The sequence below is a fragment of the Schistosoma haematobium genome, chromosome 7 (genome assembly GCF_000699445.3).
Source record: "Schistosoma haematobium chromosome 7, whole genome shotgun sequence".
In the NCBI taxonomy this organism is placed as follows: domain Eukaryota; kingdom Metazoa; phylum Platyhelminthes; class Trematoda; order Strigeidida; family Schistosomatidae; genus Schistosoma; species Schistosoma haematobium.
In genome coordinates this window covers 11927014-11955002 of record NC_067202.1, presented here as the reverse complement: position 1 = coordinate 11955002, position 27989 = coordinate 11927014, and the positions used below count along the sequence as shown (strand labels likewise).

Sequence of the window (27989 nt, the reverse complement as noted above, 5' to 3'; positions counted from 1 at the left end):
ACGCAAAGCTTAAGACCAAGGTTTCGTTAAGACACCACCCACTTCAGATGGGCGGTGTCACAAAACAATGAATAATTTGTACCAAACGAAATTCTGCTATCTCAACTAACCTTCTGTAAAAGTTTGCCACATTCACGTGCATGTGAACGAACCCCGGGTTCGAACTGATCAGTCAGTTGGATAGCTAATTTATCAACTACTTCATTTAATCGACCTTGAAGGGCACTTAAACGATCTCGAGTGTTGGATTCAAGACTGAAAATTAAAAGAAAAAAAAACGTAAATTGCTTGAGATTAAAAAGTTTACTTCTGGTCTTTGTCAGTAGTATTTGTAATATGATAATACTGTCATTGCAATAGAATCAACAGTTAGAAAAGAATTATTTTCATCATCCCGTAACCTTTTAATTATGCTGAAATTATAAACGATGAAGTTAGAAATAAATACAATTTGATTAATTATTCAAAATGAATGTGATCCTACACTCAGTCTATCAGTCATTTAAGCTACCGTATTACTGATGAAGTTAAATTACATAACGTTGTCGTTTATAGTATTTAATGTAGCCAAAATTCCTAATGTCAAGTGATTTACTTTCAAAAGTGTCATATTAGGGCACAACTTTATGAAGAATGATTACAAGATCTAAAAAAGTTCTTTCTGATGGATAGACACAAGTTAAACTCTATCAATAGGCATGAATACTACCAATATTATAAGTAGGCTTTGCTGACAAGTGCCAAATGGCATGAGACCTAAATCCAAGGTTTCTTGTTAACTATCTCCAATCACTTAACATTACAGAAAGGTAGATCTAGACAAATATTTGAAAAGATTAATATTACGAAAACAGGTATTTAGTCTATTCCGTTTTCTTTTTTGATGATACTCCAACTAATACCAACATCCATTGAATACTACTCTCATATTGAGTGTATCAGCATAAACTATTAGTTTAACTGAAACCTAAATAAGTAGGTTCTATTTCATAAATGCTGATTATGAGCTACTCATTTTAAATAAGTTTCAAAATTTAAAGAATAGGCTCTCTAATGATCTCCTTCATTTCTCTATAGTTATACTATCAACACAGGTTAGTAATAAGAATTTCATTTCAAAATAATTAATTATGAAATTAAGGTTCATGATGATTTGGTGTAATTTTAAACCAGCTACCAACAAACTAACTAATTAGAAGGGGTTTTATGGAGATTTTAGTAATTTCAATAATTGAAATCATGAGTCAATTGAAGCTTAGTTGAAATTAGACATTAACACAGTTGAATGCCGGCTCAGTGGTCTAATGGGTAAGCGCTCGTGCATGAGACTGATAGGTCCTGGGTTCGAATCTCGTAGGAGCTGGGATCATGGATGCTCATGACTCATGATTTCAACTATTGAAACTGACTAATAAAAAGTGAAGTGCTTATTGGTTCTCTGTTCCATCCAATTTAATTTCCCTTGAAATAAAAAAAAGAAAAAAATATTTTTCTTTCAAATAAAAAACCGGCCCAGTAATAAAAACATGGATTGATTTATCTACATTTTGTCAGATTATCCAGGTTTATTTTCTATTTTCTCAATTCATAATCATTTTTTTCAAATGTAGAAAACCATTATCCTTTAACTAATTTATATTTGACAAATAAATAACGATATTAATCACTAGGCAAAAAAAATTTTCGTACAATTATCAGTATAGGGTTTGGGAGATTGTTGAGTTTTGATTGAGTCGATTAATTTTAGACCACCATTGAAAACCTAAAAGCACTAGACGGTCGTTTCATCCTAGTATGGAAATCCTCAGCAGTGCGCACCACGATACCGCACCTGGGGCTTGAACGCAGGACCTTCGATTCTAATGGCCTGGAAGTTAAACGTTCGAGCGCAAGACCTCAGATTCTTGGTCTGATTACTATATGAGGGACCGTAAATGCTCACTGCTGAATTATCTTATACTGGGACAAAGCGGGCATCCAGTGATTTAAGGTTTTTAATGGTGCTCTAGTTTTGACTGGTTTATGGTCTCAATTATACAATTGTCATCAGAAAGTTAAATAAATGAGAAAGAATAAATAATAGAAAAAATGAAAAACTAACCTTTCACGTGCCATATTCTCATAAACTTTTTCTAGTTGAACACGAAGTTGTTGTGTATTATTCACTAATATACAAGCTACACGTTGATCTGTTTTGTATGTTGAGAAATCAGCTAACACACGATCAGCATATGCAAGGAGAACTTTTTCAACAGTCTAACAATTTTAAAATAATATAGACGTAAAAGGATAAATAACAAAAAAAATGAAATGACATCGGATGAATGAAATCTTGTTGATATAAGTCAGTGATAATCAACATAGAATATGGTACACATTTGAACTACCTTTAATTACCATACCATATTAGCATGACGAGATTTAATTTATTAGATGAATAGTAAATGAATCAAAATAATGCAGTATTAACGGTAATGAGAAGGACTAAACATCGAGAATATATTTCGAAAATAAGAATGAAACGATACAATCTGTATGAACGAATAATGGAAATCAATATCTAGGGTAGGATAGTGAGAGAGTGCGTTTAGAACATTGTGATGGACTCTAAGGAGTGTCACATAACGTTTCCACTCATTAATTGTAGTTATCACAATAGCCTCATCCAGGTAGTCGAAATCTACCATCACGACTTAGACTAACAGATAATGACGCCATGGACGGATTCAACGTTTTGGTTTGAAGTTTCTTTGTTTTCTTCGAAAATAATCCTTTATGAGCCAAAATCGGGCATTAATAATAAGCAGTGATCAGGCATGCACCACATACCCAACTACCTTGGTTGATGAAGGTCAACAATCATATCAGATAATTTACCATCTTTTTCAAGTACCCAATCCATAACCTCAGCATTCATTATTGACTGTATTATTATCTAGAATGACAATGATGGCTTCACCATCAAACCTTTTCTTAATTTCACAGAATATAAAACCGCAAATAAAAGTAACCGCCAGAACTATGAATCCTTATCATTATTTCCTATTTTCCTTTTATTGTTTTCAGAATCATTATCGTTGAACTAACCATATACACACATACTCTCGTTCTCCCTTTGTATCTGCATACCCAAACTTAATTCACTTCTTCGTCTTCGTTTTCTTCAATAACTCCACATGAATAGAAATTTTCACTTAGTGATTCACTAATCTAACTACTGAACTTATCAACTTGTTAATTAGTTAATTTTTATTAAATCACTTTGTTCTACCATGAATTATGTTGTCATTTCTATTCTTTATTCAATCACAAACCATAGAAATGTATCAATCAATTCATTTTATTTATAATTGTTATTAAATAATTAATTACATGAAACAATACGTCAAATGAAGAAGTGTTTTTTGTTATTGTTTTCATTCTTCTAGGTTAAGTACCCTCTTGGTTGAATGTGGTAAAAACAAACGAACATACAAAGCTTAATCAAAGACTGGTTATAATTAGGCATATTAACGATTGTACATTCCGACTATATAGCTGAATTATGTGATAATATTAGGTGTGAAGCACTTTGAATAATTGAAATCTCTCTATCGGTGATATGAGCAACAAGATCATGAGTTTGTAGTTCTAATGAATCATAGAAAAAGTAAGAAACAACAGTTGTAAGGTGATTTGATGTAGTCGATAGGACCTTGAAGATGTACCTAGCTTTCTTATCATTATAGGTATCCGGTAACAGAGCGCATTGTTCAAATCCAGTAGAGAGCATAGTGCAAGCGATATCGAGCCATTCAGACTTCTAGCGGCATTGAAACTTAGGCGGTAGCAATTGATAAGCATTAAAAGACTAGACCATCATGACATTAACCAATACTTCACGATCAGTAAATTGTACATATTTCAATCCTGACAGTAGTCACTTGTAATCTGAATAGCTCAGTGGTAACGTCACAAAATACAAGACTGGGGAACAGAAATTTAAGTTGACTCGAGGAGCATGATTTTATTCAAGATTACAGGCACACCCTAGTGACACCCAAGTCAGGCAGGATTTTTAGACAATCAATTTTAATCACCTAACATCTTAATATAGTTGACACGATATCGAGTCACTTAGACTAATAGCCACATTGTAACTTGATAGAAAACACTAGCGAAATAGGACACTAGTCAGTAGTCAGTGATTAATAATTTGAAGATAAAACTAGTTGTCTTGTACTTTTTAAACTTCAACTATTTTCGAGTTCATGTTCGTTTGCGTGATGAACATTCTGTTGAAAGATCAAACTTAACTATTTAATTAACTTAACTAATCAAATACAAATTTTGAGTGAATAATTGTATAAGAATAAAGACTTATGTAAATCTTAATGGTGTTCAAATCAGAATCCAAACTTTCTTTAATTAGTTCACCTAAATCATTATCATAATTGTTAATTAGTTTCCATACAAACAATCCATTCAATTTTCAGTGTATTTATTTACTTAAAACTGACTTCACATTTATTCATCGTTAGCACTAAATGATTATATATATATACACATATGGAGAGAGGTATACTGTTCAATTAACATGTATTAATTTCCCTCTGTTGATCAGATAATATATGGTGATTAACTGATTGGCTAGTGACTCCTTTCTCTCACTTCTTCATATCCACGCAATGACAACACAGATCTAGCCTATTGAAAACTGGATGTGAAATTGTAATTTTGTATAAATTGTCATGATTGACAGTTATATAAGAGAAGAATTTCTTTGTATAAAACTTACCCTGTCTATTGTGACATAATCAGTTGTATACGTTTAAACGGTATAAATCGTGTGCTTGGCTTTAAAATAAGGTTAACCAGTTTAGAAATAGTTTAGTAACTAGCTCATTTCAGCACATAATTATTTGATGAAGTTAGCTGTTGAAAAAAATTTTTATTTCCGTAAATTTGTTTACAATTACACGCAGTTATTTAATCACTCATGTAGATCCAATAGTTAAGGAATTTACTTACCAGTGAGAATCTATGAAAAAATTGTCCTTCAACTTGTTTATCTGGACATTCAAGTTTACGTATAACATCGAAACATTGATTCAGTTGAGTGAATACATCAACAACAGAATTTGAATAGAGTACATGTTCACTAGAACATTGAAAACCATCTTGTTTGTCACGATCATAAGCATTTCTTAAATAATTTGCAGATACTTCATCATTCTCAGCTAGCCAAATCAATACGAGACCTTCAAACCAACTGCAGTTTATGAAAAGAATAAAAAGTTACAGAATGAAAACTAAATTAACCGAATATCAAAAACTGTAATAAACTCTGTAGTTATGCAGATATAGTTTAAGTAAATATTATCTAGTCTTATTGTACAAACTAAAAACCAGTGATCACACTAGGTACCAGCTAAAGGAACAAACATAGCACCTTAATTCTACTTTCAAAACATAGTTACTTTTTAAAGATCTTCAAGGATTTCAAAAATAATAAAGGATCAAACACTAAAACACTATGAACAGTTGAAAGGTATTCATTCTCCAAATAACGTTAAGTACAGGAAATTGCATTTCATTTTTATACTGTTAAGTTTGTCACGTTAAACATGTTGCATTATCGAACTTCTAACCAGTTTATAGACCTGCACAAAAATCAACGATCCTTAAACTTTGAAGAAAGTTAGAAGGTAGAAAAGCGATAGAAATTTCGCTTCAAAAATTAGATCAGTCAGACAGATCAAGTCAAAACCAATAATCCAAAGATTATGAAAGCTTCAAGTAAAAACTTGTACTTAATGATTCCCTAAATGTTTAATTAGTCAAACTGATCAAAAACAATTTAACGGTTACTCGATCTTTTAGATTTTGTTAGACAGATTTTTTAAATTTCCAACAGATTCGATCAAGCATAGTTTAATGAAACAGGTGTAACCACTATTAGGTACAATATTAGTACGATCAATATTCATAGGAAAACAGGAAACTCAGTATTGATTACTGTAATAGATAATGGGTTCAAGTTTAGGGAAGACTTAAAAACATTCAGTTAATGGATCTTAATCAGACAAGATAAAAATCTGGATTTTTCGAATAATTAACTCCTTTGTTATTATTATTACGTTACTGCCATTTCATTCAATCATTAGTTTGTAATTAGCCAATACTGAATAATTTTCTGTACAGATAAACCACCAACGTACGTTATGACAGAACGACCTAATTCGATATTAAATGTTTATCCTAGTTTCATTTGTACTGAATACAATTGTGTAATGTCACAAAATTCAAGAAGTCTACAGATAAAGATGTTCTTATTCTGAGTTAAAGGAATATGTAGGTTATTTTGAAAAACTAGTTATATATTCGTGTGAGTGTTATAGTAGAATAAATGAGATGATATTAAGTCCACCTGTTCAATACGCAGAAACAATTAAAGACATAGCATATAAAATAATCTAATGTTCAACCAATGTCTAAGAAAAAAAATGCCCCTGTGCTACAGAAATAGATCATGAGTCTTTACAACCAGAATATCAACTCATCCAACGGTTTTATTTGTCAATGGTAACAATGTTCATGCCAATCATTATCAAAATATTCTGTATTACATACTGAAAATTATTTTAAAAAACCCAAGATAAATTGAATAATTACTTCGACCAAGTTTATAATGAGCGCCTAAAACCCAGACAAGAATTGAACGGTGCAGTAATGGTTAATCCATTTGATATGCAACCATTTAGCCAGTTGTCTAAAACCCATTCTACTTACTTTGGTTTTGAGTGAGTGATCAGTATCACTAGCCTTCGAAACGATGTATATATATAAATCTAGACTTGGTAAATGAGTCACATCAATGAAATGTTTAAAGGTCTTAACGCAGGACCTTTGAACTAACATCAAGCAGGCCAGTTCACCATTGTTTTTTTAAATGATGTAAACAATTGTTAAGTTGATTAACCGTCAAAAGAGATCTCATCTAACTTTGAAACATCACAAATCCATAACATTTCTCGTATCTTTTCATTCTCGATAAATGGATTTAACGTTTGATAGAAACAACTTTTCACTTTATTTCAAATCAATGAGTTAAATGATTCATTTTTAGTATAGGAGATTTGTGGGGATCTTTAAATGTTATAGTCTACATCTAATGTATGAAGTAGTCACTCGTCAGTGTCACTGATAGGTAGTTATCCAATATGGTGGATTGACTGAACTTAGAATCGTTAACTACTGGATCCTAACTCAGTGGTCTTAGAATCAAGTGCTCAGTGAGAAAAATGATGCTCTCGGACTTGATCTGTATTAAGTTTATGGATAAACACCTCTATATATAGTCGAAGACTGAGACCAAAGAGCTATTCAATGCTTTAAATGAGATCATGGACCTATCAATTTGTAGATCACCACTGCAAAACCTGGAAGCACTAGACGGCCGTTTTGTTCTAATATGGGACTTCTCAGCAGTGAGCATCCACGATCCCGCGTGAGGCAGTCGAACCCTAGATGCGCACTACTGAGAAGTTCAATACTAAAACTAAACGGCCATCCAGTGCTTCCGGGTTTGATCAATTCATGATTCCAATTAAAACTTAACAATCTTCACAACACTACTGTTTTCTGGTTTCTAACGGTCGCTTAACTAAGATCAATCCGTGATGTAAAAAACATTACGTCAATATTAGTCTTTACTTACCGAGGATAATCAGGAACTGAATTTTTGAATCTTGCCAGTGTTGATATATAAGTATTATAAAACCATTTCACTCGAAAACACAGATTCATATAATCTGAAGATTTGATTTTATTCATTCCACTTTTTAAGACAACTTTATCTTGTCCAGTTGACTTAGATGAATCACGCAATTTATTCACTTTTGATAAACTATCCAATATATTCTCTTCAGTATTATTGAAATAATATTTAGCTGTAATTGTATGCTGAGCTAATCCATTAGCTAAATCATCCGATAAACATTTCCATATCATCTCAGCTGACATATCGCCTAGATTGATTTCATGTGGAAATCTGATGGACAAAGTGAATAAAAACAAAATGAGATGACATAACTCCTAATATTATTAAAATAAATAGACTTAGAAATTACTCTTTTTCACCGTAAACAAATATATCACTGAAGATTAATCTCTCAACTTAGTTTTAAATCATTTTATAACACATCAACCTATCATATATTATAGACTGCATGTTTTTTTAGCCAGAATCTGTAGTTGTTTATCTTTCTTTTCTTCAATAATTTATCACCGTGACCTTGTTATTCATCACTGCTCATTGGGTTTGATCTCACTGATATACTTCATGACTCTTGGGTTCAAGCACTTGGAAATTGTGTAACACAGTGACATGATACATGAAGTAAATCCTGAAAATATTGTCTTGAGTGACAATAGAAGCTACTCCATCCATTATACCATTTAGCCCAGAAGACATAACGCCAATAAAATTGTCAGATAATGATAAAAATATTGTAGTGGTCTTTCTGTAGGTTACTATTGCACTACTCTTTATAGTAGTGAATAGAGCTTCCTTAACTGAATGAAGTGTTTGTCAGTTGTATTCCTAATTGAACTGTATTTCTTATGAAATACTATTTCTGTTCATTTCGTTATTAAGTATACCATCCCTCTCCTTTATTTTTCTTTACAATATTATTTCTCCATTTCTTTGGAGTATACTTTTTTACTCCCTTATTGTGTCAGGATTTCTACACTTAAGTAAAGACTTCTCTAGTCTAGGATAAGTTGTCCTCACATTTACCCAGGAAGATTCTTGTGTATTTTCCTGTTTCCTTTTTCAAGTGAAAGTCAAAAACATCGTTAATACTGATAAAAAGTTACTAAGTTACTTATATGGAGATTTGTGAAATCTCAAGATGGTTTCAATCGAAAACTAACATAATACACCCAGATGTAGCTATCTTAAGTGTGTTTTTTCAATGTTCCAATGAGAAACCATGACATTTAGAGTCAGTTAAGTTGACAGTGTTAAAGTATCTTGCCAATGACATTGACTAAGTTCAAAAATATAGACCGATATATTCCAACTCCATAGATTAATCATACCGTGTAAGCTGAAAGATATAAAGGTTGTGTATTCGATCCTATATCAGTGAGTATAACTCTCTCTCTCATTGTTATTCAACTCGAAATTAAAGGAGAAAAACTTCTGTAATCATTCAACTTGTAAAGTATTATTAAATAACACAATAGATCTACACTGTAGATCATTTTAAAATGTTATGCGGAATATTAATAAGTCAAATTTATCAGCGTCCAATTTAATTTTCCTTTTAAAAAAATTAACTCTTCAAATTTACTGATTTAATACTGGTGCATAATGTTTTCGATCATCTTCAAGAACTGAAACAACCAATGTGATAAGACGATGCCAATAGGTCGGCGATCGCATACCATCCATTTGATCTAATTCCCCAATTAACGATTGTCCAGCTCCACTATTCATATTATCAGATACAAATTCAGTATTCCCAGATTCTGTATTGGTTGCCTTTATTTAATATAGAATAAAAGAAAATAATCTTGTGGACTAATGACTATAAGCAAATCTAGTAAAACTCGTCTATTATATGGTAGATGTGAAATCAAATTGAGAATGTCAGTTATATCATAAATTAGGCTCATTAAGAATACCTAACTATTGTGTTATCTGATACAAATCAGCACAACACACATAAAATGTCTTGGAAAAGCAGATGCTGTATATTTGAACCGAACAAAAGTTACTCAGCGTTACTGTGTGAGAGACGGCATCACTATGCAATTCAGTTTGAACGGAGTAGATCTGATGCTCCACATAGTTGATTCCTGACAACCTAACATATTTTTGATCGAGATTTCATGTCATTTGGACTAGTAGCCAGTTAACGTAGTGTCCTTGGTAGAATTGAGTGACACCTAATGACAAGACGAACATGAAATTGCTAACTATTAGAGATTACTATGAATCAGTGTAAATGATTTTTTTATTTCTGGTAATCGGTCCTAGTCTAGTAAAAAATTATCATCTGAACGCTTAATTGAACGGCTGAATTACCATATACAAACTTCAGGTTCTTCAAATCGTCTCTAATAATCCTATTAGCATCACACCTGTTGAACAAGTCAGTGGTAGCCTAGATTCAGTTGTTCAGTGATGTTTGAAACCAAGTTTACTGGGTTCAAATTCCCATGTTAACATCAATACTAGTGTGCATGTACGTTCAGTTGATGAGTCTCAATATGAATGAAACGTACATTTTGGATGCTACTACTAGACACAATCCATTTACTTTATGTCACTTTAGAGTTAATCAATAACTCTCCGGTTTTATTTGCAAGTTAGTATTTGACTTACTCAATGATAGATAAATAACTAGATGATATTTCTAAAACCTTTTTCTCAAGAAAAAAGAATAATCAATAAACATTTACCATGGTAACAGTTAAACTCTATTTTACTTTCACATATCATATAAAAAGGAGAATTAGCAGTATATAGAGAACGAAGAAAAGAAACATTTTGTCGTTTACTGTAGTACAGGGTATGATTATTATTATTATTAATATTATTATTATTATTATTGTTATTATTACCATCATTACAGTGAAACAAATTGTACTCAGTACTGACAAGGACAATCGCCAGACCAAATAATTATTAGTTATAGTTTTGTTTTCTCATTGCTGTTTTGTTCCAGGAGTATGTTAATAAAAAATATTGTTAATTATAATTATAGTTATACCTGGATATCTTTCTTCATAATAAAACATTTAAACTAAATGGTTCTTTCGTTGAAATGAATGTTTTATAAAGAGTGGGTGTTCAGAAACATCTCAGCATGTTAGTCATTTGTAGTTTTTCGGGAGGAAGAGGGATTGTATGATGTACACAGTTTCCTGAGTTTAAATAAAGCAAAAACAAATATTGGTGCAGAATAGTATGAATTCATATTATTTCGAGGTTTCTCGTCAGCTGCTTACAAACCAAAAATGTGATAGAATTTTTACATTGAGATAGAGTGAAAACAAATGACATAGATGAGTGTAAATAACTGGGTTACAATAATAACTATATATATATGCTAGAACAGGTCAGAGGTCAAAAGGAATTAATTCGGGTTGGGTGGTGTAATAATGGAATTGAATAATCATAAGATAGGTTACGTAATAATAATTAAATAGAATTTGAAAAGTTAAGATAATTTAGGAGGATCAGATGGTGGAAATGCGTAAATAATAATGTGGTTTAAGAATTATGTAACAGGGGAGGAATATAAATATTTTAAAATAAATAAAAATAAGATAATAATAATAAGAATAATAATAAAGGGTTACCAGGGTAGCGATAAGTTAATTAAAGTCTCTTTTTGAATACATAAGTCAGGTTTAAGTTTTTTTATCATAATAGCTTCAGCAAAACGGAGGGTGGTCGTACTTCTTTGTCTATTGATAACTTTGAAAGCATGAGGAATGTCGATGGTGTGCCCGGTGTCAAGTAGATGTCGAGCTATTGCACTGTTGAAAGCCCTGGTCCCACGCAGCCTCAAGTTTTTTGGAACATGCTCAGAAATGCGGACATGCACTCTTCTCTCAGTTCTTCCAATGTATGTGCTTTGGCACGTACATGTAAATTGGTAGATGCAGTTGGAGCTACTAAGAAAAGAGGGCTTGTCGATTTTGGTTTGTTGAAGTGAGCAGTTCGTTTGCCATACTGATGTTGGCATCCGACGAACATCTGATGGTAAATTACATAGACATATTCATCATAAAAATACCTGGAGTGGTCTTTATCTCAATAACCACAGTTTCTGCCCAATGAGTTACAAAAAGGGTATTGTACGAACCCTTTTTGACCGCGCTCAAAAAATCTGTTCAAAAGAATACCTTGATGATGAAATTAATCTGATTACTAATGTTCTACGCGATAATGAATACCCATTGAGATTTATCCAGAAATATGCAAAAAGCAATCCTCATACAAAATACGATGGAGTAGAAAGAAAAACCTGCTTTTTACACTTACGTTTCAAAGGTGATGAAATCGCTGGAATAATCAATCACAGAATAAACTCTGCGTTGAAAGTCACCTACCCAGCAGCAAAACTTATGACAGTATGGCAAACGAACTGCTCACTTCAACAAACCAAAATCGACAAGCCCTCTTTTCTTAGTAGCTCCAACTGCATCTACCAATTTACATGTACGTGCCAAAGCACATACATTGGAAGAACTGAGAGAAGAGTGCATGTCCGCATTTCTGAGCATGTTCCAAAAACTTGAGGCTGCGTGGGACCAGGGCTTTCAACAGTGCAATAGCTCGACATCTACTTGACACCGGGCACACCATCGACATTCCTCATGCTTTCAAAGTTATCAATAGACAAAGAAGTACGACCACCCTCCGTTTTGCTGAAGCTATTATGATAAAAAAAACTTAAACCTGACTTATGTATTCAAAAAGAGACTTTAATTAACTTATCGCTACCCTGGTAACCCTTTATTATTATTCTTATTATTATTATCTTATTTTTATTTATTTTAAAATATTTATATTCCTCCCCTGTTACATAATTCTTAAACCACATTATTATTTACGCATTTCCACCATCTGATCCTCCTAAATTATCTTAACTTTTCAAATTCTATTTAATTATTATTACGTAACCTATCTTATGATTATTCAATTCCATTATTACACCACCCAACCCGAATTAATTCCTTTTGACCTCTGACCTGTTCTAGCATATATATATAGTTATTATTGTAACCCAGTTATTTACACTCATCTATGTCATTTGTTTTCACTCTATCTCAATGTAAAAATTCTATCACATTTTTGGTTTGTAAGCAGCTGACGAGAAACCTCGAAATAATATGAATTCATACTATTCTGCACCAATATTTGTTTTTGCTTTATTTAAATTCATAAAGGGAACCAATTGCATGAAGTTTCCTGAGTGTTGACATTAATCATAATGAGAATTGATGTACACTTCACTGATTTGGTTTAGAAGTAATCGAATAGTTTCCTTTAGGTACGCTTTTAATAAGATGATTAAGAGGAATTAAACACAATTTAACAGTTTCCTAGTGATTAGTGTCCATCATTAAAACGATAAAGTGAATCCAGCTGTAAAATTACTCTACTTATTTGAACAACTTCACTATACCGCTAATAACGCACTTAGGATTCGACCGCACTACTGGTTTAAATTAAACTGTCTGAATATTATTTACAGTACTACAATTGACTTGTTCAGACCTGTTTTTGATTGACGGCACCTAATATTCTTGCTTTGTTCCTTTGTATTATTTAAACTTGATTTGCTTATTTATTCTCTGAAGAAGTGGCTTCCACTGAATAACGAACCATCAGAAAACCTAATTTCCCTACTCATTGGGATATTACATTTTTTTTATTTAGATCAATCTACTTAATCCTCAATTTATTTGAAATCACCATGTCAAACCTTGATAATGATACCTACAAAGTACCACAATTGCTGAAAGTCAAAGTTAATTTTCATGACTATTATTGAATAACTTATCAACACCGGTTTAGTGCAGTACATATTTGTATATGCTATTGAATATTAACCAATTAATTAACTTAATTAATTAAATAAACTAACTAATTATTTGCTTACCTGTAAACTTTTCCCATATAAGTCATGTACATTTTCACAAAGGCACTGATAGGTTGCATGAATACAAGCTTCAATACATTCACGTAATATTTGACCTGTTCTTGGAGGTGAACTAAGCTCTTGAACCTATTTTCAAAGTGTAAACGAGAAATAGAAGAATTATGAAAGAAAAAAAAACAGGAGGATTTGGTAGAAATCAGTCTAAATGTGAAGAAAAATGTCACCGGCAATTTTCTTTTTCTTGTTTCCTAACAACTCTTGGATCTTTTAGAATTGAAATTCTACTGAAATTTATTGGATTTGTTACCTAATATTTTTTTCATCTCGCAGTACTAGTGCTAGGTTCAATACTTTCAGTGAATCTGTTGGTTTGATTGGAATCGAATGTTTATCCAACACTAAGTATAATACTTATTAAACCATGTTTAATTATTGTATCTAGTCAACTTTTGTAACAAACCTGTCCAGTTGAAGAATATTGGCAGCTTCGGACGAGGATTTTCAAGTTGTGTCGTGTTTTCGGAGGTAAATTATTCGGTCATAAAGATTTTGTCAGCATTGTAAACAACATCATAAGCACATTATCGTTTTGAATATTTTCTACCTCGACCTGATCTCTGATTTCGAAGTTGTTTATCATTTTTTTATCGTTTGATAGATTGAGTCAATTTCTATATGTCTACTGATTGACGCACGTTCAGTATTGGGCTTCCGAACATTCCCTAGATTCCTATATTTTCCTTTGTTAGATATTTTGATGTTTTTCTAGTCGAACTCATGTCCATAGTTATATAAATGCATTGATATAAATGACTCTATGTCATTCCAATCGATGTTCAGTTGGACGTAGAATAATAAGATGGTCATTTTGCCCTGTGTGATGCTGCTCTTAATTACTGCATTTCATTTTGTGGACAGTGTTTGGTTTGTTTTGTCTACCATCTTATTCAGTTGACTTCAATAGTGGTGACTGGCAATATTTAGCAGACCAATAATATAAAATTTCGTAAACGCACTATACTAACCTAAATGGATTGCTGCATCGAGATAAGGATGTGTGAACTAAAACGTCCATCTATATACCAAATATCTTGGTAAAATATGTCGTTTATTTAAACGGATTGTAGATTTAAACATATTTAAAAGGAACGAATTAATTATATAATTATGCAATCTGTATTTATTCTTTGAGTAGCACAACTTAAGAGATGTACTTTGACAACCGGATTATGAGTGGATTCAGGGTTAACAGATTAGACAATCTAAAATGTGAAATCAATAATGCGCTGGCTTGTACAAAAACACGAAAGTTTGTTTAGAGTGGCAGCTGCCTTCTAAAATTCTTAATATATTGAAACATTAATGGCTGTTAACCCACAAGTGTACTCAATGAAGATATTGGTCACTAAAGATGAGCATTCAGTTCATCAATACGTCCGACAAAATTTGTATATCTTAATATCCAGTTCTGAATTGTACTACTTAAATTCTATCACTTTCATTGAAACGTTCTTCCATTTATAAAGATGTAGAATGCTAAAACTCATATCGGTGGGTCCTCTCTTACCCCATTCTACTTAGTTACATGTTTTCTGTTCAAACATGTTGAAGTTGTAATTATAGAAATGCTATTAAAATATAGTTGACTGACTTGCCTTCACAACACTTAGCGAACCAAACTATTCACAAAGTTATTTCATTCTCCCAAGAACAAAATGATTTTCAAATCACGTTACTTGGCTCAAACCTCTACTGAATGTGTTGTGTGTGTGTGTTAGTGATTCAAACGGAAATTATGTTTGATGCAAACCTCTGATAAACTGACAACTATTATATTGATATTTATTACCGAAAAATATCATATCAAAAGAGATAAAAACTTTAGACTACATCAGTACTATAATTATTATTATTACTACTCTGAATAGATCTGTTGGAACGTGACTCACAGGATTGACAACAATACAGTTAAATTTTTTAGAAAAATACTAACAATTTTTCCCACTAACTGACAAACCTACTTTGAGACGAAAAAATGTGATACTTGTAAGAAGATCTACGGTAGATTTCAAATCAATCAATCTTTCTGGTTGTGATGCAGGGAATACAGTCTAGAAAATGAATAAACGTAAAGAAAGAGAGGGGGAAAAATAAAGATAATAACTTAACCTGTGTAAATGTGGTAACTGATTGGAACTGTAACTTTATATTAACAAATATTTCAAACACAATCACCATAATAAAAAATGTGTACATGAAAAAAACTTGATGATCCTATTTGTGGTAGTACAACTAACAAAATATTTGTAAATGAACTACCACTAACAAATTCTTGAATATATATGTACTTGAAAGGTTAGTTAAGTGCAGGAGATTAGTATTCAGCCATCAAAGCACCCGGATAATAAGAAATAACTAGATTTCAATGTATTAGTAACCAAAACAAACTACTGCAAACTATAGATATGACTAATAGACAAGTTAACATTTACTCTACACCCAGATATATTCAAAAATCTATCGTAATCATAGGTATTTCATTAAAACACTTGGGTTGTAAGATATCATCCACCTACTATGATCGATTGTTAATTTATTAAACCGTACACAGCTTTCTGTTCACAAACAGAAATCTTTTTTATTGTTGTAATTATCAACACATTATAAGCTAGTATAGCAACTTTCCTATGATCTCATATTTATTCACTGTTTATGTTTGCTGATAGAAAATCTCATATATATATATTTGTTGAAAAGAGAACCCTTTTGCTGCTATGTAAATAATTATTTCTATTAACAATAATGATCACGTCGATTAATTTCGTATGTTTGATTACAATAAAGAATTCCGAGAGCTAAAAAAAATGATTGGAGTTAGACACTAACGTTGTTGGATTCCGTGCTAAGGGTCTAGAGGTTAAGCGCTAGCATGTGAAGCCTAAGGTCCTGAGTTTGATTCACAGATATGTAGTCATGGTTTTCCGCCGCCGATGCCTATCATACGAGGACGAAACCGTCTCCCGATGCCTCCAGGTTTTCAATGGTAGTATAACTGAGACTAGGTAGTTATGTAAAGTCCATGAAAATTCTACAATCTGCCCCCAAACCCTACAATGATTAAAATATAAAAAATGTGCAACAAATTCCATTTAATATATTATGTATGTTTCATTAAGTGTGTTTCATTCTATCTATGAATCATCAGATAGATGTGCTTGAGTCTTGCTTAGTGTTGACTTTTCCATTAAGAATTGACCCCAGTAAAATTAAATTCTATTTAATTGATGAATATTGAAAATAAATTTGGATAAGTATTTTTCAAAAGTGTCACGGATACTGATTTTTATCTGCCAACTTTTTTGATTGGTTCTGTGCCTAGAAACTTTTATCCATCTCACAAATGATATTTACCACATGAATTTTATCAAAATCCCCAATCGTCCCCTCCCCTTAAAAAAGCAAATAAAGTGGAACACACTCACTCCACTTTACGAAATTGGCACTGCTTGAAATCTTTGATGATTCATTTCACAATAGGTTGTTCATGTTTCTAACCGAATCATGTGAGTGTGTTATGAGCATGACATGCATAATTAATGAGTGATAAGAAGTTTTAAACATGGAAAATACATTGTGATATTTGCATAGTTGAAAAATATATACCCTGTAAGTTTGAATAGATCTCTCATGGGTTGTTTTTTTTTACAAAAAAACACACCATCATTCTTGATGATATTCCAAAAAACGATAATCTTTACAGTAAACAAGTTGTTTTCTGACATTTATTATTATTATTATTTTCAGCTTAATCTAAATGAAGCTAATCCGTATAACACTAATCTATTCAATATTATATCAAGTGTCAGCTAAACTTGAATTGACAATTAGAATATACTGTATGTGTATGTGTCTATGTGCCAGAGCTGTTGTGTCTGAACGCTTTGCAAAACTGAGAAGAAAATTAAAAAAAAAACCAAATTATTTTCACACAGATTCATCTCATCATAATTTGATCCATCAAATCTTGGTTCAATTTCTAAAACAAAGTCTGTTGTTATTATCACCATTATTTATTGAACTACTACAGGATAGTTTAATCTTGTTCGACATTCGTTTATTCCACATGGATGTACACACACACACATACACATACACAATTCTTTGAACAACTAACCAACATTCAACTTGGATACATTTTTAAAAAAACAAAAAAACTTATTCCTGGATTTTTATTCTGTTTTCATCTTATTATTTGTTTTTTTATCCTTTCATTTCCTTTCGAAAACAACAACACGGATACATTATTGATGAGTTGACCATAGGAAAAAAAGTGGATAGGTTTTACAAATTTTTCTATATTTATTTGTATGTATATTCGTTTACATCTTCGTAATCGTGTCTTAACAAACACATCCGTTGTTCATGTTATCCACTAGTTTAAGTTAGTAATGACAATCTGTTTTGTAAAAGTGCTGTCGTGTATGCTACTTATATTGACAGACACAAGTAGTATGTAATATCAATTGGAAGTGAAAACCCTGATAGCAGAAGGTTAAGATTTGAACAAAATAGAAGGTAAAATAGGAAGAAATTATGAAGTGGAATAATCATGTAGAATGTGAAGGACAAATGATGGAAACTTGTAATGTATGGTTCTCATATTTTACCAAGATATTCTGTAATTTCGTATTTGTATACACTTGGTCGTCCCCACCTATGTTTTTATTCATTACAGTGCTAATAAACTAATTAATGTTTTACTGATAAAGAGAAGAGAAATGCAAGAAGTACAATTTATTAAAATTATAGAAAGTAATGGTAGAATGATTTAAAACTATCAGAATTTTTGATATACCGGTGTAAAAGAAAATCTTGAAAAACAAATTGTATGGATTGTATCTAGCAGTGAAATTCACGATGAATATTACGTCTTATTTGGAACTAGTTAGACAGTTGGATTTGCATGCTAGTTTTGATGTTTACCGTAAGATTCGAACCCAATATCTTTCATTTCAAACACCAACGCATTTCCCCAATGAGTCTTAATATGAAGATCAACGTTAGGATGTAGGTAAATCCTGATATTATAAGAAATGATAGATGGTGGCTAGCAGTTGAATCCAGGACTCGCGTTTCATTCTAATTGAGGCTCGTCAGTTGGATGCATCTGCATCCCAGAATTGATGTTCACTCCGGCACTTGAACCCGTTCTTTTCAAACATCATCACGTTATCCACTTAGCGAACAAGTCCTGATAAGAGATACATCCAGCTGACGATTCCCAAATGGGACGAAACGCGTGCCCTGTATTCCAATGCTGCCCACCATCCATCTTTGCTTGCGATACTTGTGACTTAAGGCAATATCAAGGCATCAATGGGAAGATTCAAATAAACAATACAAAGTGAATCGCATCTGATTTTCTTGTGAATTTAAAGTTAAAAAATCACAGATCTTCACTGAGACAACTAAGATATAAATTTACATAGATTGATAAATTAGTAACTCAGTTCACTAATGAGGCTATAAAATGTTATGGAATGAGGTGGTTAGGACATTGGTTACTTTTGACTAACCAACATCCAACACAATGTACAATGTAGGCTGATATAAAAGTGACTTGGAAGAAAGACAGAGGTCATTTCACGAAATCACAACCTTTTGATCTGAGCCAAGTCGTGAATTCTCGTTTCCTAGGTTAGAGCCCACTGAATAATCATAATCAATTTGTGAGAACACTTAGGAACACGGAAACAATTCAGTCATATTCACTCAATTGTAAGTATTTTCTATCTTTCTTTACACCTTTCATCGACTATCATTCATGACTTTCCAATCATCGATCACATCTATTCCTCCAAGAAGGTATTATTTCATCAATAGGTTTCTTGTATAATACCAGCCATCTTGTTGAATTCCTCTCGTTCAGCTGATGTGAAGGGCTACAACATGGAGTAATACATGTAAACATCAGATTCGACGTTGATAATGATCAGTGACAGACGAACTTAATTATGGAATTATCAACAGAAGAAAAACTGTTTAAATCCTATGTGGATTAGGGATAATAGCATACTTTCTGAATTACAGTCTCACATCGTCTGTATGGAATCTATGTGATCTTACAACCAGATGGTTTCGGTAAGAAATCCATGGTTCTGTAAAAGTAATCCGTCACTAAAATTGCTTCGTGAGTTATAATGTCAAATAAATCAGAAACCATCATATACGTTTTGTTAAATTATACTAATTAGAAGTCGTTTGAAGGAAGTCGTAGGCCTAGGTTTCATGTCATGAAGGTCAGACAGTATCTAAATGACTCAGTGATAAAATTATAGCCTATAAAGACGGTTGCTAACAGTTTGAATCTACCAGCAAGCATCAGTTCCTCAAGATTCCGAATGAACTTTGCTGATCAGTCCTAACTAGCAAAAGCAGGGTTTTCTGTTGATTACTTCGAATCACTTTATATCTGAATATAGTGCATGTGACGTTAAATGTTTTAAACTGTCAGGCATATCACAATTTCATCGATAGAATTCGATCAATGCTAAAAGACAAGACAAACATGACATCAGGCACTACTCAATAACCAAACAGATTATTCTTTCATGTTGCTGATTTCCTTCTTACAATGCTTTTTTTCTCTCCATGAAATCAAAACGTAATCAATACTTCAATGATCATTATGAAAATAATTATCTTTTGTTACTTATACAAAAATAAACTATATGAATACATGTATATAAGTATGCCTATGAATGGAGTTAATTCATTTATGTTCCATACATTGTACAAATATATTTGCATCATGAAGTACTAATCTATTTGATAACTTACTTATCATTGAATCGTATTATCCAATTAATCTTAATAAACATATATTATATGGGTGAATTTAATTGAAGTTAATTTCAAAATGCAATCGATTACTTAATATGTAATGAGCTAAATTGTAATTATATCTTATATTATTAATGTTATGTTGATACCAATACTACTGACGACATTATTATTACTATTATTATTATTATTATTATTACCAGTTAAACTTACCTTTGTGGCAAAACTCTTTCACATGAATAGTCGTTATATATATATATATATATATATATATATATATCAGAATGGGTTTTGTGGAGATTTTTAGAAATTTCACTGAGTAAAATCATGAGTAGATTGAAGCTGGACCACCATGGAAAACTTGGAAGCACTGAACGGCCGTTCCATCCTGGTATGGGACTGTTTTGAGGTCTGTTGTAAGATAGGAACTCACTGGAGACAATAGTGTACGGTGGCGCAACTTCGTGGATTGGTTGAAGTTAGACATTAACATCGCTGGATGTCGGCTCAATGGTCTAGTTGGTTAAGCGCCTGGCGCGAGGCCGATAGGTCCTGGGTTCGAACCTCGCGGGGTGCGGGATCGTGGTTGCGCACTGCTAAAGAGTCCTATACTAGGGCGAAACAGCCGTCCAGTGCCTCAAGGTTTTCCATGGTAGTCTAGCTTCAATTGACTCATGATTTCAACCAGTGAAATATATATAAGTGTCTATATAGATAACAAGAAATGAACGGAATTATATCCACAAACACTTACACGATATTTTGATAAATCGATTCTTATGGCGATATATAAATTGTCCAGTAATTTAATGAATTTCTCTCGCTAGTAAAAAAAATTGTTTTTTTTTATAATTTACATAAAGAGAGAGAAAAAAAGAGAGAACATACAGAACAATGTAAACAATAATTAAAGATATGAAATAAATAAGGGTAAATGAAAAATTGTCAATAATACATGCACAACAATTGTACTTTAGAATCAAGCAAGAAAAACAAAAGTCAGTCAGTCAGTCAGTAACAACGTAGAACTTCGTACATACGTACATCAGTTCGAGTTGCCACACCACATTAGCACAGAGATGCAGTTGTCGATTCAAATCCCGTAGTGGTAGAGGTAGCAAGATTATAAGCAGTAATCGGGAAGATTAGGGTTTGGAGATGTTATTTAAAGAGTATAATCCAGTGAAATAAATTTGGAAAGAGGTAAAAAACGACATGAAGAATTCAGAAGATTAGAATTTGGGAGAACACAAAGAGTGGATGCACCTGCGCCATTGCAAACGATTTTGAGCCATGTCATTCAGGGTCTCTAACCATCGGTTGCTATCATCTCGTGGTTCCCAACCAGGTAGTCTACACCTACCAACATGACTCAGTCCACTTGTCAGTGACTTCATGGACTTGTGCCATGCTTTGGTTTGGCCGCCTCTAACTTTCTTCCAACCTACTCCTATACCACTGAACATAGCACGTCGAGGTAGTCGGTCGTTGGGCATACGTAACACGTGTCCCAGCCATCTCAACTGATGAAGTTTCACTGCTTCATCAATTGATTTGCCATCCTTACCTAGTACCCGTTTCCTAACAACTGTGTTACTTACTCGATGGTCCCATGATATACGAGCAATGTTTAAGAAAAATAAAAGAAATTAACAAAATATCAGTTAAGTTAGTTGGTCAGTTAATCATTCTCAACATAGAACCTGGTAGGTATATACATTGGTTTAAGTTGCCACAACACATTAATATGGTGAAGTGAAATTATTAGAACAAATACCAGAGTAGTAGAGATAATAATAATATCAATGATAGTAGAAAAGGTTGAGCGTCGAAGATACAATTTGAGAAGAAAATATAAATTGATGAGATAAAAAATTTGGTAGAATTCAGAAGCTCAGGATTTAGGAGAAAACAAAGAGTAAATGAACCTGCTTCACTGTAAACGATTTCAAGCTGTCATTCAAACTCTCTGACTGGTGGTTACGATAATACCACAAACCCTACCAGGTAGTTTACACCTAACTACATAGCTCAGTTCAAATGTCCGTGTCTTGGTAGATAGGCTGCACGTGTTAGCTTCATTACTCTTAGCTTTCTTCTAACCTACTCCTACCCCAGACAACACCGTCTTGGAGATAGATGATGGTTGAGCATACGTAACATATGCTCCAATCACCTCAGTTGATGAAGATTTGCTACATCATCAATCGATTTCCCATTCTTACTTGACACGCCATTCCTAACCCAACTATTGCTTACGCGGTGCTCTCAAAATACTCAAGAAATACTTCGAAAACACCTACGATAGAATTCTAACAACCTACATATATCCTCCATCTTTAGACTAGTACTTTAGAGGTAGACGGATATCTCGCCTATGCTACAACTGACGGAAGTCATACCGGCGTTTCGTCAGACACTAGGCCATTGTGACTGAGAGACTCCCAAGACAAGTGAAGTGGCCGGTATGGTCAACTACTTAACTGCCTATCATTAATTCAGGCACTTCAATTAAATCACAGCTTCATTTATCAATATTGATAAAATAATGATATAATGTCAAATTCAGAAATTCCATATAAGCGCAACGATATATCCAATAAAATAATACTCGTTATAATGAATTTTCACATCAGGTTCTACATCTGCAGGTCGAAATTCATTATCAATGGAATAGTGTCTCAGTGATTTCGGTGTTTTCAGTTGCAAACCCCACTCCACCTACTTTACAACAGTAATCGTTTAAAAATACCAACCCTCGCACAAAGAGTGTAGCTCCAAGCTGAGTAAACGAATCCGTAGCTGACAAATGAGTTGTGAGAAATTATTTACCCGGTAGGACAGTAAATTTTAAGTCAAAATCCTCTCTGAATAATTTCTCATTTTTACATTACTTATACTTATTAATTCCTTTCTAATATTTTTTTCAAAACTTCATTTGACTTCAAGTTGGATTCAAACATACACGGGATGTAAATTATTTTCATATTTACAAACGACTATGAATTGGGGTATTTTAATGTTTAAATATTTAAGGTTTGGCATTCCCAATTGACCTTGATTAAATAACTACTTAAAAGTTAGTAGCACCGATAAGCTATTTTGTCCCAGTATGAAACTCTGCAGTAGTGAGCACATACAGTTTCAGCAGGGAATAAACTCAGGAACTTTAGGTTTAAAGCTATCCGTCATTCTTTCGAACTCCTTTGTTTGCATCTAACAGAATACATTTTGAATAATGTGATAGCCTCACTGTTTTCAATGGCTTATTCTAGCTAAATGCAGATCTGTAAGGCAAACGGATACAACCAGTCATAGACAGTTCTGTTAGAATGAACTGGCAAAACACTTGTCAAATAACTAAAATACTCATTTTCAAGTAAAGTAGACGCTAGTGATGTTTTGTTCAGAATTACAATGAAATCACAACAGTTAAACCGTTTAGCTCGGAGAGCACGACATCAATAAAATAGGTAAATTCACCCACTAGGACACTGAGTTGAGCATCCATAATATTCACTTTTATAAAGCTTCATTCACTAACATATAGATTACCATAACGCCCTAAACCTATACCAAAGCAAGGGCCACATTCTCACCACTGATTAACATATGGAACTCAAAACAACTGTCAACCAATATCAAAGTCACCATCTTCAATACAAACTTCAGGACAGCTTTATTGTACAAAGCTGAAACTTCAAGAACTACAACAACCACCATCAAAAATCTACAAGTATTTATAAACAGTTTTCTACGTAAGGTACCTTATATCAGTTGACCGGATATCATCAGCAACAGCCTACTATGAAATAGGACAAACCAGCTTCCAGTTGAAGAGGAAATTAGAAAAAGACCTTGGAAGTGGATAGAACATACATTACAGAAATCATCAAACTACATCACGAGGCAAGCCCTAACTTTGAATCCTGAAAGGAAACGAGTGAAGAGGAAGGTCAAGGAAGAAACTACGTCGGGAATCGGAAGCAGAAATGAAAAGAATGAACAGCGACTGGAAAGAACTGGGAGGGATTGTCAGGACAGAGTTGGATGGATAGTGTTGGTGGGTGTCCTATACTTCTCCACAAGGGGTAACAGGCGTAATTAAAAAGCTAGTAAGTTTAAACCTTTACGGTGAGCTTATATGAAAACCTCTATCTAATAATAAAAAAATCTGATAAATAATAGATAATATGTAGTAAATAACGAATTAACTTACTCCAAAATTACTTGCACTAAATCGTTCACTAGCTGTCTGACTATTTGATGATGTTGTATGTGCATAAAATGCATTTATATTAGCCAAAAGTACAGATAACTGAGCTGGTACACCAGGGCAATTATATTTCGCAGTTAAGCATGCAAAATGCCTGAAAATATTGATAAATAATTCAAGCATATATTTAAACCAAATAAATAATGAACAATAAATTGTGTCAAGTAACATTAACTATGGAAAATCTAATAATAGTCACCTGAAATTTTCAAGAAAACAGTAATGTGAAACCACAGATTTGATGGAAATACTTAATGGCTTACAACCATTTGAATAAAATTCAGGCGTGGTGTGGGTTGCTTATCTCCACGCAAGTAGTATATAACGGTGGTAAGGCATAGAATGTAACTTAGCAGAAGATCGATAAGGAAAGAACAGAAATGGAACGCAACTGGTATGAAAAGGAATCGACAATGAAATCTGAGACAATCGACTGATATTTACAAAGGAACAGTCAAATTTGAGACAATGGATTGATGTTTTACAAATTATCGATTTACTATATGGTTCACAGATTTTATTGAGATTCTCTGTAATTTCATAACAAGTACACTCGATTGTCCGCACTCGTCTTCTTGTTCACTACACACGTATCCTTAGAAGCGATATGAAATGTTAGAATTAATATTTTGTGTAAAATATATGTGGTTTATTTGATTTTATAAGTTTTTCTATAGAGGACTTTCGAATGTAGAACAATAACATTAAACAACTTTTCAGTGTAACAACTGGTGTTGGATTTTAACCCCAACTAAATTGAAGTAATATCCTATCAGAAACAGTGCTAAAACATTTTTGGATTAACCAGAAGAAATGACAAACCATAGGAGGATTCAACAGTTTTTCCAAGCAACAACATTTAACTATTTTTATTTATTTTATTAATTTAGACCTAGAATTATTGAGGTCCAGTCGATGACAGCCTATGTGATTCTCTCATGTATTAATTATTTTGTACCTAAACACCATTGTTTCAGGAATTCATCAATAGTTCATGAATATGTTGACCGCGATGGACAACTGAACCAATATTCCTGACTATGAGGTTGATTTAATCTGCTCCAACACTTTGAAAGCAATTTAATCAGACCAACTATGATGATCTTATCACTTAATTCAGTCACTTTTAACTGATAATCAGTTAATGAAGATCAGAATACATTCATTCACGCAGGATCCTGAATGTCCTACTGGGGTTCTCCGGGATTCAGAACTTGGACCCCTACTTTTTAACTTATATAAGGAATCAGAATAAATTTATTTACTTATTTATTCCCTTAGTTAAACACATACATTGATATTAAGAGGCACTAGAATATATATGCGCCGCACAAAAGTAACAAGAGATTATCAAGAAATAGAGAAAGGAAGGTGAGTATAATGAAAAAGGACAAGAATGAATAAAAAACAAGTGAGTGAGTTTTAATAATAATATTAATAATAAATCGAACATTACATCAGGACCGCCTCTAGCTATCCAACAACGTTTCAAGTCACTTAGTTTCACTATCTCTATGACGCCGGCCAAATAGTTGTTAAGGTCCGACAGATGCCAGTCTTGTTCATATTTCTTTCATACAACGGCACCATGTTATAAACTGACCACCTCTCTGCTTTTTCCAATCAGTCCTAGAGTCGGAAAATAACTCATGAAGTGTAAGACGCTGGGACGGAATCCACAGGACATATCCAGGTCACTAAGGTCAATGTTGCAAGATCGTCACAGACACTAAATTATCATCACTGTGTCTGAACACGCGTTGCTAAACCTCCGCATTACTAATATGGTGTCACCACTGAATATCAACAATCTTTCGAACTTAACTCAGTCGAATACATATGAAGGTAGAAGATTCTGGATCATAGGTGTCTTCAAAGTATTACTCGCGTTTCTTGGAATGACTGAGTGGAAAATGTTGAAGTTAGGCAAAGGGTGATTCCTGAAGGTGACAAACTAGTTGATGATGTGGTGAATTTTCTTCGGCCAAAGTTGTTGAGACATGTTACGTATGCTTAACCACCGCCTACCTCGATGAGCTACGCCTGCTAGTACAAGAGTAGGTTGGGAGAAATATTTAGGTGACCAAGCCAAAACGTGACATCAACCCATAAAGTCACTGAGAATTGTTCTGAGTCATTTAGATAGGTGCAGACTACATGGTTGAGGCCTGCCGATAACCAGTATCAGTGGTTGGAGACTTTGACTGATATGGCTCACAAATGTTCAGAGAGGAAAGAATTATTCACTCACTATCTTATTATCAACCTTGAATTCGAGTATCCTTTCATAAATACCTTCATACATAACTTTCCTCTCCGTCTTGTGAAATACATTTGCAAAGTTCAGTGCCATTTTTATCTACGGAACTATATTATTACGATCTCTTTTGTTATTGTCACGTTGTCATGCTAATTGAGTATGACAATTTGGGTCACGTACACACATTCATCGGTTTTTAAAAAAAAATATTTTTCAATATTCTATCAGTTTAGTAGTCTGTTGTTGACTGACAGTAATAATTGACACATCATCATGAAAATTATATTTTTCGGTATCATTTAATGAGAATTCTCAAGACTTATTATTTTACAAAAAAATCATGATTAAACTTTTTCTTTCTAATAAAGAAAAATAGTTGAAATCACGAGTCAATTGAAGCTAGACCACCACCCGGAAGCACTGGACGTCCGTTTCATTCCAGTATGAGACTCCTCAGCCGTGCGTATCCACGACTCCACTTCCAGCGGGATCCAAACATAGGACACATCGGCTCCGCGTGTGAGCGCTTAACCACTAGATCACTGAGCCGGCATCCAACGATGTTAATGTTTAACTTCAACTGTTGAAATTACTAAAATCTCTACAAAACCCCTTCTGAAAAAATGTAGTTAAAATTACTTGAAGAGGGAGGATCTGAGAGGGTGGGAGAGAGAGAGAGAGAGGAAAGAAAGAGCGAATGAAAGAAAACAAAGAAACCGAAGAGAACAAACAACCTTTTTAAATTAAATCAAACGACCTTTTTGATTCATTCCAATTTTTCAGAAATTATTTATCAAAGTAAATTCAAGACAAAATCTGTCATAGTGCATATTACAAAATTAATATAACTCCAATTGAGAAACAAAAAATGTTTATCATTCGTGACAGTGATAGTGGACTAGATTGTTGAAATAAGTATGTAACGATGATTAAACGAATG

General features: G+C 33.1%; 1 protein-coding gene across 1 annotated transcript in view; it reads right to left on the bottom strand.

Moving 5' to 3' along the window:
- The window catches only part of UNC13C_2 (Protein unc-13 C), a gene marked incomplete at its 5' end in the record, with an annotated part of 95673 nt that overhangs the window by 19980 nt on the left and 47704 nt on the right, over positions 1 to 27989 (bottom strand). Inside the window, 9 exons of the mRNA XM_035731286.2 lie at positions 111 to 255; positions 2102 to 2256; positions 5011 to 5251; positions 7700 to 8032; positions 9342 to 9532; positions 13671 to 13796; positions 15692 to 15781; positions 21268 to 21336; positions 24733 to 24883. Coding sequence (XP_035588142.1) covers positions 111 to 255; positions 2102 to 2256; positions 5011 to 5251; positions 7700 to 8032; positions 9342 to 9532; positions 13671 to 13796; positions 15692 to 15781; positions 21268 to 21336; positions 24733 to 24883 — 1501 coding nt within the window. The remainder of the gene's footprint in view (positions 1 to 110; positions 256 to 2101; positions 2257 to 5010; positions 5252 to 7699; positions 8033 to 9341; positions 9533 to 13670; positions 13797 to 15691; positions 15782 to 21267; positions 21337 to 24732; positions 24884 to 27989) is intronic.